Source organism: Colobus angolensis, unplaced genomic scaffold, assembly GCF_000951035.1.
Source record: "Colobus angolensis palliatus isolate OR3802 unplaced genomic scaffold, Cang.pa_1.0 Scaffold315, whole genome shotgun sequence".
Classification (NCBI taxonomy): Eukaryota; Metazoa; Chordata; class Mammalia; order Primates; family Cercopithecidae; genus Colobus; species Colobus angolensis.
Window position 1 is genome coordinate 282,260 of NW_012116433.1, and position 16,745 is coordinate 299,004.

At 40.0% G+C, this 16,745-nt stretch overlaps 1 protein-coding gene across 1 annotated transcript in view; it reads left to right on the forward strand.

Annotated features, from left to right (window-relative positions):
* Positions 1-16,745, forward strand: part of AXDND1 (axonemal dynein light chain domain containing 1) — a 192,144-nt gene that overhangs the window by 22,302 nt on the left and 153,097 nt on the right. The window contains exons 9-11 of the mRNA XM_011951123.1: positions 376-497; positions 9,588-9,728; positions 10,788-10,892. Coding sequence (XP_011806513.1) covers positions 376-497; positions 9,588-9,728; positions 10,788-10,892 — 368 coding nt within the window. The remainder of the gene's footprint in view (positions 1-375; positions 498-9,587; positions 9,729-10,787; positions 10,893-16,745) is intronic.

Sequence of the window (16,745 nt, forward strand, 5' to 3'; positions counted from 1 at the left end):
GATCCTCCCACCTCAGTTTCCCGAGTAGCTGGGAGTACAGGCATGTGCCACCATGGCTGGCTAATTTTTATATTTTTTGTACAGACAGGGTCTCACCATATTGCCCAGGCTGGTCTCAAGCTCCTTGGCTCAAGCAATCTGCCCACCTTGGCCTCCCGAAGTGTTGGGATTACAGGTGTGAGCCACTGCGCCTAGGCAGACCAACTTTTAAAAATCAAATATCACTTTTGTATGTATATATATAAATGAAAATGTAAGTGAAATAAATTAATCAATGTGTTTCTAAAACTTATTTACATTTAGGGTGTTAACTTCCTAAAACGTTTTTTACTAAGACTGTAGTAAGTACTGATTATGTTACTTACCTTCTAACAGATGCACAAACTACTACATATATTGAAGAAGGAACAGACCATTTACAACACGATATTTCATGAACTTATCCGACAAGTCAGTGTGGACTGTGCAGACAGAGGAGAACTTCTGTCTAAAGTCAGGTTAGCGCTATTATTGGAATGGTCTAGTTTCCTTTTGATTTTTATCTTAGATTTGTCTTTATATCTACTTTTGAGAATGCCACAAAAGTGCACTTCTCTATTCTACTGATCATAAGTAATCTAATTGCATTTTTTTCTTTTTCTTTTTTTGTTAATATATGGAAAGGGCCTATAGCTTTCATTTTATTTTAGCCATATTATCTTGGGTGAGATACGGTGAAACCTGATGCAGATCAAGAAAAATAACCCAGAAAGAGTTTTGTAGTTTTGTTATACTCACAACTCCCTAGGGAGAAGCAGCATGCCATACAGGGCCATTCAGGGGAGACACCAAGTCAGTCATGAGGTAAAGAGAGGGAGGGAACCTGTAGGGAGGCACCTCTATTGTGGTTTCCTTGGGAAGGAATAGGTGAAGCAGGTTAAGTAGGCTTAGGATTGGATTGTTTGGATAATGTCACTGGGCACTCCATCACAGGGGTTGTCCCTGGTGGTTTGGTACCTGGCCTTGGGGCAATAAGAGAATTTTTGAAGGATATTTTTGCTGGATATAGACAATTTTTAAATTTAGTACTTTAAATATGTTGTTGCCCTACTCTCTTCTTATTTGCATTGTTTCCAATGAGAAATCTGCTGCCATCCTTGTCTTTATTCCTCCAAATGTAATGTGTCTTTTTCCTGGAGCTGAGTTTAGGATTTTTTTCTTTCTTTTTTTTTTTCCTTCTCTTTTTTTGAGACAGAGTCTCGCTCTGCCACCCAGGCTGGAGTGCAATGGCTCAATCTCGGCTCACTGCAACCTCTGCCTCCAGGGTTCAAGCGATTTTCCTGCCTCAGCCTCCTGAGTAGCTGGGACTACAGGCGCCTGCCACCATGCCTGGCTAATTTTGTATTTTAGTAGAGACGGGGTTTCACCATGTTGGTCAGGCTGGTCTCAAACTCCTGACCTCGTGATCCGCCCGCCTTGGCCTCCCAAAGTGCTGGGATTACAGGCGTGAGCCACTGAGCCTGGCCTTAGGATTTTTTCTTTACTGTTGCTTTTGAGCAATTTCACTATGCTATGCCTTGGTGTAGTTTTTTTTACATTTCTTGTGCTTGGTGCTTATTAAGCATTTTGATCTGTGGCTTTATAGTTTTCATCAAATATGAAAATTTTTTAGCTATTTCTTTGTTTTTTTTGTCCCTCCACCCCTTTTGAGGGAATTTGTTTACACGTGTATTAGGCCACTAGTACTGAAGTTGTCCCACAGATCACTAATGTTATACACATTTTTGCTCTTTTCTATTTGTGTTCATTTTGGATGGTTTCTATTGCTATACCTTCAAGTTCATTAATCTTTTTTTCCCATAATATCTAATCTGCTTTTAATGCTATCTAATTATTGTTACTATTATTATTATTATTTTTGACGTAGAGTCTTGCTCTGTTACCCAGGCTGGAGTGCAGTGGCATGATCTTGGCTCATTACAACCTCGACCTCCTGGGCTCAAGTGATCCTCCTACCTCAGCCTCCTAAGTAGCTAGGGCTACAAGTGTGTGCCATCACACCCAGCTGATTTTTTTTGTATTTTTTTGTAGAGACAGGATCTCACTTTAATCCTATCTAGTGTATATTTTCATCTCAGACATTTTTGCTTTCATCTCTAGAAGGTCAATTTGGGTCTTTTAAATATCTTCCATGTCTCTACTTAACTTTTTGAACATACAGAATGTAGTTAGATAACTTTTAGTGGTTTTGTCTGTTAATTCTAACATCTATTTTGGTCTGGGTCAGTTTTGAGTCATTGATTTTTCTCCCCATAGGCATGTTTTCCTGCTTCTTTACATGTTTAGTAATTGCCTTAGTCTGCCTTGCGCTGCTCTAGCAGAATATCACAGACGGGGTAATTTATAATGAGCAGAAATTTATTGGCTCACAGTTTGGGAAGCTGGGAAGTGCAATATACGGAGGTGCCAGCATCTGGTGAGAACCTTCTTGTGGTAATTGTAACATGACAGAAAGTGAGAGGGTGAGAGAGAGAGAAAGAGGGAGTGAGGCCACTCATGCGATAATGAACCCACTCCTGCAATAATGGCATTAGTTCATTTATCAGGGCAGAGGTCCACCTCTTAATACTGTCATAATAACAATTAAATTTCAACACCAGTTATGAGGGGACAAACATTTAAACCTAGCAGTAATTTTGATTGGATGGCAGACATGAATTATGCTTTATTTGGATCTGTATACTTTTGTATTCATACAAATATTCCTTAGCTTTGTTGTGGGACACAATTAACTTATTTTTTAAAAATTTGATCCTGAGCCGGGCGCGGTGGCTCAAGCCTGTAATCCCAGCACTTTGGGAGGCCGAGACGGGCGGATCACGAGGTCAGGAGATTGAGACCATCCTGGCTAACACGGTGAAACCCCGTCTCTACTAAAAAATACAAAAAACAAGCCAGGTGAGGTGGCGGGCGCCTGTAGTCCCAGCTACTCAGGAGGCTGAGGCATGAGAATGGCGTGAACCCGGGAGGCGGAGCTTGCAGTGAGCTGAGATCTGGCCACTGCACTCCAGTCTGGGCGACAAAGCGAGACTCCGACTCAAAAAAAAAAATTTGATCCTGTCAGGTCTTTAGGGTGGGACAAGAGCAGTGCCCAGTTTAGGGCTAATTATTTCTGGATACCGAGGCAAAACTTTTCTGCGTACCATATCCAATGTCCCATGAATCATAAGTTTTTACAGTCTGGTTGGTTGGAACTGGTACTACTTCTATGCGAGTTCCGGCACTCTTACCTCTGATTCTTTTGGGTAGTTCTTTCCTTGGTCTTGGGTAGTTTTCTCACATTTATGCTCTGATCAGTACTTAGCTGAACACTTGAGGGAGATCTTCTGCATATCCTGTGCAACTGTTCTCTCTGCTACGCTGCCCTCTGAACTCCAGCCGCTTTCATCTCTAGACTGTTAGCTCTGTCTCCTTAACTCAGAGAGAGAACTGGGGTCTTCCTGGATTCCCTCTCTGTGTGCTATGGCCTGGAAAACTCTCCCAAGGCATTGGGCTGGCATAATGGTAGGGTTTGCTTTATTTCTGCTCTCTCAGGGATCACTTACTTTCATTGCCTGATATCCAGTGTCTTAAAAATTATTTCATATTCTTTGTCCTTGTTTTGTTGTTGTTACTTCAGGTAGGAAAGTAAATTTAGTTCCTCTGGATTTCTTTTTATATTTCCTGTACCTATATCTATACCATAATTCCCTATATAGATTAATGTCTTTCAGAAGTTTTGGGAAATTATCAGTGATGGTCTTTGACTTGTGTCTGTACTGCATTCTGTCTTCTCTTTCTGGAGCTTTGATTAGATATATGCTAGATACTCTCATTCTATTTTCTTTGTCTCTTAATCTCTTTTTCATAGTTTCCCTCTTGTCTGTGTCCTACATTTTGGGTAATTTGTTCTAGGACATTACTACCTTCTTTAGGTGTGTCTATTCTGCTATAACCCATCTATTATTCACTCAACAATTATATTTTTCCTCTAAGAGTTTTTTTGTTTTGTTTTGTTTTGGTTTGTTTGAGATAGGATCTCGCTGTGGCCCAGGCTGCAGTGCAGTGGCACAATCTTGGCTCACTGCAACTTCTGACTCTCGGGTTCAAGTAATTCTTGTGCCTTAGTCTCCCAAGTAGCTGGGACTACAGGCACATGCCACCATGCCCGGCTATTTTTTTTTTTTTTTGTATTTTTAGTAGAGAAAGGGTTTGCCATATTGGCCAGGCTAGTCTCGAACTCCTGGCCTCAAGCGATCCGTCCATCTGAGCCTCCCAGAGTGCTGGGATTACAAGCGTGAGCCACTGTGCCTGGCCTCCCTTAAGAGTTCTATTGGTTTGTTTCCACATCTGAATCATTGTATATAATAATTTTATTGCTTATTCATTTTTAGATTCTTTTTCTTTTTTTTTTTTTTTTGAGATGGGGTTTCACTCTTGTCACTCAGGCTAGAGTGCAACGGCATGATCTCAGCTCACTGCAAGCTCCACCTCCACATTCAAGTGATTCTCCCACCTCAGCCTCCTGAGTAGCTGGGATTACAGGCATGCTACACCACGCCTGGCTAATTTTGCATTTGTAGTAGAGATGGGGTTTCCCTATGTTGGCCAGGCTGGTCTCGAACTCCTAATTTCAGGTGATCTGCCCACCTCAGCCCCCCAAAGTGCTGGGATTACAGGTGTGAGCCCACTGTGCCCAGCCCATTTTTAGATTCTGTCTTTTATTTCTCAAACATTTCATGCATAGTCTTATAAAATCTGCTATTGGTTGTTTCTTCTGAGTCTCATTCATGGTGGTTTATTTACATTAGTATTTTGCAGCCTTTGCTTGTGGAGCTAATATTTCACTGACCTTGGCCATGGGATCCTCAGGGCACGAATCCAGGATGCTTTCTGGAAAAGAAGATTTGCATGTGCTCCCTTCTGGAATCTGGGATTCATGCAGTAGTCCTACACTTGCCCGTGCCTCCCACTTTGAAGTGAGCCCTACTTAGTCTCTGGTTCTCAGTGTTGGTATTTTCCTGGGGACCACCCTGACCTTAGGTTTGCTTACTGCTCACAACTCCCACTCCATTTCTAACTTACTATTTTTTGTTTGTTCTTGTTTTTCATCCCTAGAATCTTCTGTTTCTTTCCGCAAACTCAGTAATGCTTTGAAAAGTGTGTTCTTTTATGGATCTAGTTGGATTGTAATGGGTATTTAGTTCCTATGTTGTCAGGAGGGGGAAATCCTAAAGACGATGTTTTTTAAATGGATACTTTCCAATATATGAGCTGCATCTTGAGGTGATAAACTCTCTGTCACTTTCAGCCTTTTAGCAAGGGCTGGATAATTCTTTCTGTCAATGGACGAAAGATTAAATGACTAGTCCAGCTCAGACATATTACAAATCTAGGACCTCAGGCTTATGGTATAACACCTAGATCGGGTTTTTTTTTTTTTTTTTAAGACAGTCTTGCTCTGTCACCCAGGCTGGAGTGCAGTGGTGAGATCTCTGCTCACTGCAACCTCCGCCTCCCAGGCTCAAGTGATTCTTGTGTCTCAGCCACCCAAGTAGCTGGGATTATAGGCATGTGCCACCATGCCATGCTAATTTTTGTATTTTTGGTAGAGACAAGGTTTTGCCATGTTGGCTAGGCTGGTCTTGAACTCCTGGCCTCAAGTGATCTGCCTGCCTCAGCCTCCCAGAGTGCTGAGGTTACAGGTGTGAACCATCACGCCTGGCCTATATCACTGTTAATATAAATGAATACTATTCAGTTATAGTATTTATAATTTACCATCTGTGATCACTTCCAAATATTTTGTTTGGTTTTGTTTGGAAGCAAAAGAAATGACTTCTTTGTATTAAATATTTTTGTTTATGTTTAAATAGTTGATGTCATTTTACATGTTGTCAATTTGAAAAAAGTGGTTTTATTCATGAATTTAACTATTTATAAGACTCTCACTATATGTAAGTCATGCTGTTAGATGTAAAAATACAAATATGTAAGAAATGGTTTCTAGTCTCATAGAACTTATATCTAGAAGAAGGAATAAGACAAGTTTTTATTTTTGTTTTACATCTCACATATGATATTCCAAATAATGAGGGCTTTGGTTACAATTCTCTATAATTGTTCACTCACTTGTATGGCATGGCAGGAAAACAGCCTAGATTCCTGTTTTTTCTTTTTTCTTTTTTAATGGAGCCACAAGCATTCTGCTTCTGTGCTTTTTGTTTTTTATTTATTTATTTTTTGAGACGGAGTTTTGATCTTGTTGCCCAGACTGGAGCGCAATGGCGCGATCTTGGCTCCCTGCAACCTCTGCCTCCCAGGTTCAAGTGATTCTCCTGTCTCAGCCTTCCGAGTAGCTGGGATTACAGGCATGCACCACCACACCCAGCTAATTTTGTATTTTTAGTAGAGACGGGGTTTATCCATCTTGGTCAGGCTGGTTTCGAACTCCCTACCTCAGGTGATCCACCCGCCTCGGGCCCCCAAAGTGCTGGGATTACAGGCGTAAGCCACTGCAGCCCGCCTTCCTCTTCTTTTTTTTTTTTTAAAATATATTGTTCATCTCACAAAACTTTTGGAATGTCTGTTTACTATTTTATTCTCTAACATTATTTTCTTTCTTGCATATTTTCTGTCTTTTTTTCCTTTCCTTCTGCATGATACCTTGCTTCTCTTATTTTATTTCAATAGTTTTTGGAGAACAGGTGGTTTTTGGTTACACGGATAAGTTCTTCAATGATGATTTCTGAGAGTTTTGGTGTACTCGTGATATGGTTGGCTGTGTCCCCAACCGAATCTCATCATGAATTGTAGTTGCCATAATCCCCATATGTCATGGGAGGGACCGGGTAGAGATGGTTGAGTCATGAGGGCTGTTTCCCTCATTCTGTTCTTGTGATAGTGAATTAGTCCTCATGAGATCTGATGATTTTATTTATTTATTTATTTATTTTTGAGATAGAGTCTCACTCTGTTGCTCAGGCTGAAGTGCAGTGGTGCAATCTCAGCTCACTGCCACCTCCGGCTCCTGGGTTCAAGGGATTCTCCTGCCTTAGCCTCCCAAGTAGCTGGAATTAAAGGTATGCACTACCATTCCCAGCTCATTTTTTATAGTTTTAGTAGAGACAGGGTTTCACCATGTTGGCCAGGCTAGTCTCAAACTCCTGACCTCAGGTGATTGGCCTGTCTCGGCTTCCCAAAGTGCTGGGATTACAGGCATGAGTCATTGTGCCTGGCCAGAGATCTAATGGTTTTATAAAGGGCTTCTCCCTTTGCTGGGCTTTCATTCTTCTTCTTCCTACCGCTGTGTGAAGAAGGACATGTTTGCTTTCCCTTCTGCCATGACTGTAAGTTTCCTGAGGCCTCCCCAGCTCTGTGGAACTGTGAGTCTATTAAATCTCTTTCCTTTATAAATTACCCAGTCTCGGGTATATCCTTATAGCAGTGTGAGAATGGACTAATACAACCCATCACCTGCTGAGCAGTGTACACTGTACCCATTATGTAGTCTTTATTCCTCATCCCCCTCCTAATCTTCCCCCGCAGTCCCCAGAGTCCATTATATCATTCTTTTTTTTTTTTTTTTTTTGAGACGGAGTCTTGCTCTGTCGCCCAGGCTGGAGTGCAGTGGCCGGATCTCAGCTCACTATAAGCTCCGACTCCTGGGTTCACGCCATTCTCCTGCCTCAGCCTCCCGAGTAGCTGGGACTACAGGTGCCCGCCACGTCGCCCGGCTAGTTTTTTGTATTTTTTAGTAGAGACGGGGTTTCACCGTGTTAGCCAGGATGGTCTCGATCTCCAGACCTCGTGATCCGCCCGTCTCGGCCTCCCAAAGCGCTGGGATGACAGACTGGAGCCACCGCGCCCACCCCATTATATCATTCTTATGCCTTGGCATCCTCATAGCTTAGCTCCTATTTATAAGTGAGAACATACGATATTTGGTTTTCCATTCCTGAGTTACTTCACTTGAAATAATGGTCTTGAACTCTATCCAAGTTGCTGCAAATGCCTTTATTTCATTTCATCTTATAGCTAAGTAGTATTCCATAGTGTGTATATACCACATTTTCTTTAACCAGTCATTGCTTGATGGGCATTTAAGTTGGTTCCATATTTTTGCAATTGCAAATTGTGCTACTATAAACATGCATGTGCATGTGTCTTTTTCATATAATGACTTATTTTCCTGTGGGTAGATACCCAGTATTGGGATTGCTAGATTGAATGGTAGTTCTACTTTTAGTTCTTTGAAGAATCTCCATACCGTTTTCCATAGTGGTTGTACTAGTTTACATTCCCACCAGCAGTGTAAAGTGTTCTCTTTTCACCACATTTATTTTTGATTTTTTGAATTATGGCCATTCTTGCAATTAGTTTTAAATTGCATTTTCCTGATAATTAGTGATGTTGAGAATTTTTTCATGTTTGTTAGCTGTTTGTATATCTTCTTTTGAGGATTGTCTATTAATGTCCTTTGCCCACATTTTGGTGAAATTGTTTTTTTCTTGCTGATTTGTTGGAGTTCATCATAGATTCTGGGTACTAGTCCTTTGCCAGATGCATAGTTTATGAATATTTTCTCCCTCCCTGTGGGTTGTCTGTTTACCTTGCTGATTATTTCTTTTGCTGTGCAGAAGCTCTTTAGTTTAATTAGGTCCCATCTATTTATTTTTGTTTTTGTTGCATTTGCTTTTGGGTTCTTGGACATGAATTCTTTGCCTAAGCCAATGTCTAGAAGAGTTTTTCTGGTGTTATCTTCTAGAATTTTTATGGTTTCAGGTCTTTAAGTCTTTGATCCATCTTGAGTTGACTTTTGTATAGGGTGAGAGATGAGGATCCAGTTTCATTCTTCTACATATGGCTTGTCAGTTATCCCAGCAACATTTGTTGAAAAGGGTGTCCTTTCCCCACATTATGTTTTTGTATGCTTTGTTGCAGATCAGTTGGTTGTAAGTATCTGACTTTATTTGTGGATTCTCTAGTCTGTTCCATTGGTCTATGTGCCTATTTTTATACCCATACCTTGCTGTTTTGGTACCTATAACCTTGTAGTATAGTTTGAAGTCAGGTAATGTGATGTTTCCAGATTTGTTCTTTTTGCTTAGTATTTCTTTGGCTTTGTGGGCTCTTTTTTGGTTACATGTGAATTTTAGGATTTTTTTTTCACAGTTCTGTGGAGAATGATGATGGTATTTTTGACGGGAATTGTATGGAATCTGTAGATTGAGTTTGGCAGTATGGTCATTTTCACAATATTGATTCTACCCATCCATGAACATGGGGTGTGTTTCCATTTGTTTGTGTCACATGCAATGTTTTTTTCAACAGTGTTTTGTAGTTTTCCTTGTAGAGATCTTTCATCTCCTTGGTTAAGTATATTCCTAAGTCTTTTCTTTTTTTTTTTTGCAGCTGTTGTAAAAGGGCTTGATTTCTTGATTTGATTCTCAGCTTGGTTTTCTTGGTGTATAGCAGTGCTACTGATTTGTGTGCATTGATTTTGTAACCTGAGAATTTACTGAATTCATTTATCAGATCTAGGAGCTTTTTGGTTGTTTTTCATGCAGAGAGAGGTATGTGCAAATGCTTGACCAGATTGCCCGGCAGATGATTGATTTCTACAAAGACTTGGTAACTCAGCGAGTGATGGACCAGCGCATTTTAGAAGAATTGTATAATTTCAAGCATGTTATTGAAGAATTGACCAGGTAAAAACTGTGATTATCTTAAACACAAAACAAAAGTCAATGTCATGTCTCTAAAGGGAGTAAAAAATATTTAGGGAAAGTGGAATGGTTAAAGGCCAAAGTTCTTCTGTTTCCTTTTCATGTTTAGCAAGAGAACAAAAATAACTAGATGTCATTGTAGATATAGCTATAGATAAATGGGTTATGCAAGTTCACATAAAAATGAAGATTCTGTATATATTTGACATGGAAAAGACTTGCTCTTTCTTCTGAAATATAGATGTTGCTGGGCATGGTGGCTCACACCTGTAATCCCAGCACTTCGGGAGGCTGAGGTGGGAGGGTCACTTGAGGCCAGGAGTTTGAGACCAGCCTGGCCAACATAGTAAAACCTCATCTCTACCAAAAGTACAAACAATTAGCTGGGCGTGGTGGCACATGCCTGTAATCCCAACTACTGGGAAGGTTGAGGCAGGAGAATCACTTGAACCCGGGAGGTGGAGGTTGTAGTGAGCCGAGATCATGCCACTGCACTCTAGCCTGGGTGGCAGAGTGAGACTCTGTCTCAGAAAACAAAAATAAAATAAAATAAAATACAGATGTTTACCTTAATCAGATTTATAGAACAGTGCTGTAATTATGGATGTTAACATTATGGATGTTAACATCGCAAATAGAGTAAGTATCATATAGCCATCAAAGTTAGTGATCATCTAACTTCTAACCTTGAAGCAAGATGGTTAGTGGTGAGAATAAAGAAGATAGGATAGTCGTATCAGAAAGTGGGGTAGACCAGCATGGAGGCCTTGCATGTCAGCATCTGCCTCCCTCCATTCTAAAGGATCTCTCCTACATCTTCTTTCTGCCTGTTTCCTGCCAGCCTGATTCCATTTCCAAACCTGGCAAGATTCCATCTAGAATGTACACTCAATTTCTTGATTTGGTTTATAAGGTGGAAAAACTGGGAAGGGAGGTACACATGATAACTGAGAAGATACCTGAGTAGAAATCTGATTTTCTTGGTAGAAACTTTTTGGAAGTCTCCAAATATGAATTAAAAATTTCTTTGCTTTATTTCAGGGAACTGTGTCTAGTTCGGGCACATGATGTGAAATTAACAAAGGAAACAGAAAAGGCTCACAAGGATTTGGCACAAGCTCTTTTAGATGCGGAAAAGAATGCCAAGTGAGTTGCTTAGAGTTTGTGTAGCATATATAGGGGAAAGGGAAGAAGCTTATATAACTTCTGAAATAATATATATGATACTAATTTCTTGAATTCTGAAAGCACATATAGATAGCTTACTTTATCTGAATTTAGTTGATTTCTCATTCTGGGCGGAAAGAAGGTAAAACATGATTTTTTCTCTTGGAGATATACTGTTGCTTTCAGCATTAATCAATTTTGTTGAGTCAGGATTGCAGGCTGTTACTTTTTGGTTTTCTACAAGAAAGTGTAAAGAAGCAGTGTGCATAGATAGCATAGATTCTGGAACCCTGCTATTTGCTGTGTGACCTTGGGGAAGTCACTTAACTTTTCTGGGCCTTACTTTGCCCATATGTAAAACTGGGATAATAATATTATCTACCTCATAGGGTTATTACAAATATTAAAGGAAGTAATATAAGTAAAGCACTTAGAATGGTGCTTGGCATATAGTCAGTGCTGTGACAATATGAAATATTCTTGTTCTGGTAGCTTGTAATGAAATTTTATGTCATGAAATATTTCAAACATTCAGAAAAAGGAAGCATTATAGTGAGTACTCATTTACCTTTCATGAATTACCAAATGTCAGCCATTATGTCATACTTGCTTTACACCTCATTTTTAGGGAACAAAATTATATAAAAATATTTGGAGATTTAGGTCGGGCATGGTGGTTCATGCCTGTAATCCCAGCACTTTGGGAGACTGAGGCGGGTGGATCACCTGAGGTTGGGAGTTTGAGACTAGCCTGGCCAACGTGGCGAAACCCCATCTCTACTAAAAATACAAAAATTACCTGGGTGTGGAGATGCTTGCCTGTAATCCTAGCTACTTGGAAAGCTGAGGCATGAGAATCGCTTGAACCCAGGAGGCAGAGCTTGCAGTGAGCTGAGTTTGTGCCACTGCACTCCAGCCTGGGTGACAGAGCAAGATTCTGTCTCAAAAAAAAAAAAAAGAAAAAAAAAAGAAGAAAGAAAAATATTTGGAGATTTAAAAAAATGCATCTATATCTATGTCTATATCTCTATATTTCTCCATTTTGCTTCTTCCCTCCCCAGAGTTAATCACTAATCTATAGTTGGTATGTAACTTTCCTATCCATGTTTTTATATTTTACTATAATACATAGTTACATATAAAAAAAATATGCGGCCGGCACAGTGGTTCACGCCTGTAATCTCAGCATTTTGGGAGGCTGAGGTGGGCGGATCATGAGGTCAGGGGATCGAGACCATCCTGGCTAACATGGTGAAACCCTGTCTCTACTAAAAATACAAAAAATTAGCTAGAGTGGTGGTGGCACCTGTAGTCCCAGCTACTTGGGAGCTGAGGCAGGAGAATTGCTTGAACCCAGGAGGCAGAGGCTTCAGTAAGCTGAGATTGCACCACTGCACTCCAGCCTGGGCGACAGAGCAGGACTCCATCTCAAAAAGAAAAAAATTTTTTTTTTGCTTTTACTAACTAAATACTATTCTTTTGAGATCTTCTCATTATGATGCATATAGAACAAATTAATTTTTACTGCACTGTAGTATTAACTATATGACTAAATTATAATTTATGCATTAAATATCTAATTTATGTATCAATTACTCAGAATGGATTTTTCCATTTGCCTGGTAGATTTTTCTCCATCCCTTTATTTTGAGCATATGGGTGTCATTGTATGTGAGATGAGTCTCTTGAAGACAGCATACCAATGGGTCTTGTTTCTTTATCCAGCCTGCAACTCTGTGCCTTTTAATCAGGACATTTAACCCATTTACATTTAAGGTAAACCAGTAAAGATATATATAGATTTGATCCTGTCATCATGTTAGCTGGTTATAATGTAGACTTGTTTGTGTGGTTGCTTCATAGTGTCACTGGTCTGTGTACTTATGTGTGTTTTAATAGCGGCTGGTAGTGGTCTTTCCTTTCCATATTTAGTGCTTCTTTCAGGAGCTCTTTTAAGGCAGATCTGGTGGTAATGAATTTTCTCAGCACTTGCTTGTCTATAAAGGATCTTATTTCTCCTTTACTTATGAAGCTTAATTTAGACATATATAAAATTCTGGGTTGGGATGTCTTTTTTTTTTAAGAAAGTTGAATATTGACTTCCAATCTCTTCTAGTTTGTAGGGTTTCTGCTGAGAGGTCCACTGTTAGTCTGATGGGCTTCGTTTTGGAGGTGACCTGACTTTTCTTTCTAGATGCCTTTAACATTTTTTCTTTTATTTCAACTTTTGAGAATCTGATGATTATGTGCCTTGAGAATGATCTTCTTGTGAAGTATTGTATTTTGGTTTTCTGCATTTTTTGAATTTGAATGTTGGTCTCTCTGGTTAGGTTGGGGAAGTCCTCATGGATAATACCCTAAAGTATCTTCTCCAAGTTGCTTACACTCACCTTATCTCTTTCAGGGACATCAATGAGTCATAGATTTGGTCTCTTTACATAATCCCACATTTCTTAAAGGTTTTGTTCATTCCTTTTCATTCTTTTGTTTCTATTCTTGTCTGACTCTCTTATTTCAGAAAACCAGTCTTCAAGTTCTGAGATTCTTTCTTCAACTTGGTTTATTCTGCTATTAATACTTGTAATTGCATTATGAAGTTCTTGTAGTACATTTTTTCAGCTCTATCAGGCCAGTTACAGTCTTTTCTATACTGGCTATTTTGTCTGTCATTTATCATTTTATTGTGATTCATAGCTTCCTTGAAGGAAGGGGAAAGTCCACTGTTCTCTGAGCTTAGTTTTACTTTTGGAGGAGTGTTGCCACTAAGGGCAGGGCACTGGTGGGGGTGGGACTGGCTGGGTGTCTGCCCACCAAGGCTCTGACTGTAATGGATCAAAGCCTTGTGGCAGGGGCTGTGGGGAGGGTGTGGAAGGGCAGAATGCACTACTGCCACATCAGTGGCAGGGCAGGGTGCATGCACACATGCATGCTGGTGAGGCAGGGAAAGCAAAACCTGCCTGCACACACATGGGCCAGCAGAGTGATGTGGGGTATTGCCATGGGCCTGGGGGAAGCTGCAGTATTGGGAGGGAGCAGGCAGGCTGGTGCTATGGGTCTTGTTTCTGTGTACATGTACTCACATGTGTATGTATAGTTAAAACCAAAATTGTACTGTATGCACTATTCTACAATCAGTATTTTTTCAGTTAAGAATGTCAACCTATTTCAGGCCATAGTCACCAAAACAGCATGGTACTGGTATAAAAGTAGGCATGTAGACCAGTGGAACAGAATAGAGAATCCCGAAATAAACCCAAATACTTACAGCCAATTGATCTTCAACAAAGCAAACAAAAACATAAAGTGGGGAAAGGACACCCTTTTCAATAAATGGTGCTGGGATAATTGGCTAGACACATGTAGGAGAATGAAACTGGATCCTCATATCTCACCTTATACAAAAATCAATTCAAGATGGATTAAGGACTTAAACCTAAGACCTATACTAAAAAATTATAGAAGATAACATTGGAAAAATCCTTCTAGACATTGGCCTAGACAAGGATTTCATGACCAAGAACCCAAAAGCAAAAGCAATAAAAGCAAAGATAAATATCTGGGACCTAATTAAACTAAAGAGTGTTTGCACAGCAAAAGGAACAGTCAGCAGAGTAAACAGACAACCCACAGAGTGGGATAAAATCTTTACAATCTGTACATCTGACAAAGGACTAATATCCAGAATCTACAATGAACTCAAACAAATCGGTAAGAAAAAAACAATCCCATCAAAAAGTGGGCAAAGGACATGAATAGACAGTTCTCAAAAGAAGATATACAAATTGGCAACAGACATATGAAAAAATGCTCAACATCACTAATGATCAGGGAAATGCAAATCAAAACCACAATGCAATACCACCTTACTCCTGCAAGAATGGCCATAATCAAAAAATCAAAATCAGATGTTGCCATGGATGCGGTGATTGGGGAACACTCTACACTGCTGGTGGGAATGTAAACTAATACAGCCGCTATGGAAAACAGTGCAGAGGTTCCTTAAAGAACCAAAAGTAGAACTACCATTTGATCCAGCAATCCCACTACTGGGTATCTACATACAGAGGAAAAGAAGTCATTATTCAAAAAAGATACTTGCACACGCATGTTCATAGCAGCACAATTCACAATTGCAAAATCATAGCACCAACCCAAATGCCCATCAGTCAACGAGTGTATACAAAAAACTGTGCTATATATATATGTATATGATGGAATACTACTCAGTCATAAAAAGGAATGAATTAATGGTATTTGCAGTGACCTGGATGAGATTGGAGATCATTATTCTAAGTGAAGTAACTCAGGAATGGAAAACCAAACATTGTATGTTCTCACTGATACATGGGAGTTAAGCTATGAGGATTCAAAGGCATAAGAATAATACACTTTGGGGACTCCGGGGAAAGAGTAGGAGGGGGATGAGGGATAAAAGACCACAAATATGGTGCAGTGTATACTACTTGGGTGATGGGTGCACCAAAATCTCACAAATCACCACTAAAGAACTTACTTATGTAACCAGATATCACCTGTACCCCAATAACTTATGGAAAAATAAAATAAAATAAAAATTAGGAAATAAATAAGTGAATAATAAAAATAAAAAAAGAGAAGACAGAGAAACAAATGATAAAAAGAATGTTTATGGTCAGGTGCAGTGACTCACACCTGTAATCCCAGCACTTCGGGAGGCCAAGGCAGGTGGATCACCTGAGGTCGGGAGTTCGAGACCAGCCTGACCCAACATGGAGAAACACTTTCTCTACTAAAAATACAAAATTAGCCGGGTGTGGTGCCACATGCCTGTAATCCCAGCTACTTGGGAGGCTGAGGTAGGAGAATCGCTTGAACCTGGGAGGCAGAGGTTGTGGCGAGCCAAGATTGCACCATTGCACTCCAGCCTGGGCAGCAAAAGCAAAACTCTGTTCAAAAAAAAAAGAACAATGTCTGCCTATTTCAGTAAATTTTTACTTCATAGATTAGCTAGATATTAAAATTTTCCCAAGTTTTTCCAAAATATATTTCACAGTTGGGTAGCCAAACCAGTATCTAATCTAAGAACACACATTATATCTTTTTTTATGTCTCTGTTAATACAGCCTATTCCTGTGCTTTCTAAAAAACTGTTTGAAGAGTGATTGAATTTTTTAAATGTCAAGAAAAACCAAAAGTGCCCAAAATCTAAATTCAAAAATATATTTTTACTTTTCTTCTATTTTATTCTTTATTAGTATAATATGATTTGGCTGTGTCCCCACCCAACTCTCATCTTAAATATTAGCTCCCATAATTCCCACATGTTGTGGGAGGGACCTGGTGGGAAATAATTGAATCGTGGGAGTGGTTTCCCTGCACTGTTCTTGTGGTAGTGATTAAGTCTCAAGAGACCTGATTGTTTAATAAGGGGAAACCCCTTTTGCTTGGCTTCCATTCTCTCTTTGCCTGCCCCTATGTAAGACATGCCTTTCACCTTCCACCATGATTGTGAGGCTTCCCCAGCCACATGGAACTGTGAGTCCATTAAGCCTCTTTTCCTTTATAAATTATTCAGTCTTGGGGCTGGGTGAGGTGGCTCACGCCTGTAATCCCAGCACTTTGGGAGGCTGAGGCAGGCGGATCAGGAGGTCAAGAGATAGAGACCATCCTGGCCAATGTGGTGAAACCCCATCTCTACTAAAAATACAAAAATTAACTGGGCATGGTGGTGTGCACCTGTAGTCCCAGCGACTCAAGAGGCTGAGTCAGGAGAATGGCTAGAACCTGGGAGGTGGAGGTTGCAGTGAGCCGACATCGTGCGACTGCACTCCAGCCTGGCGACAGAGCAAGACT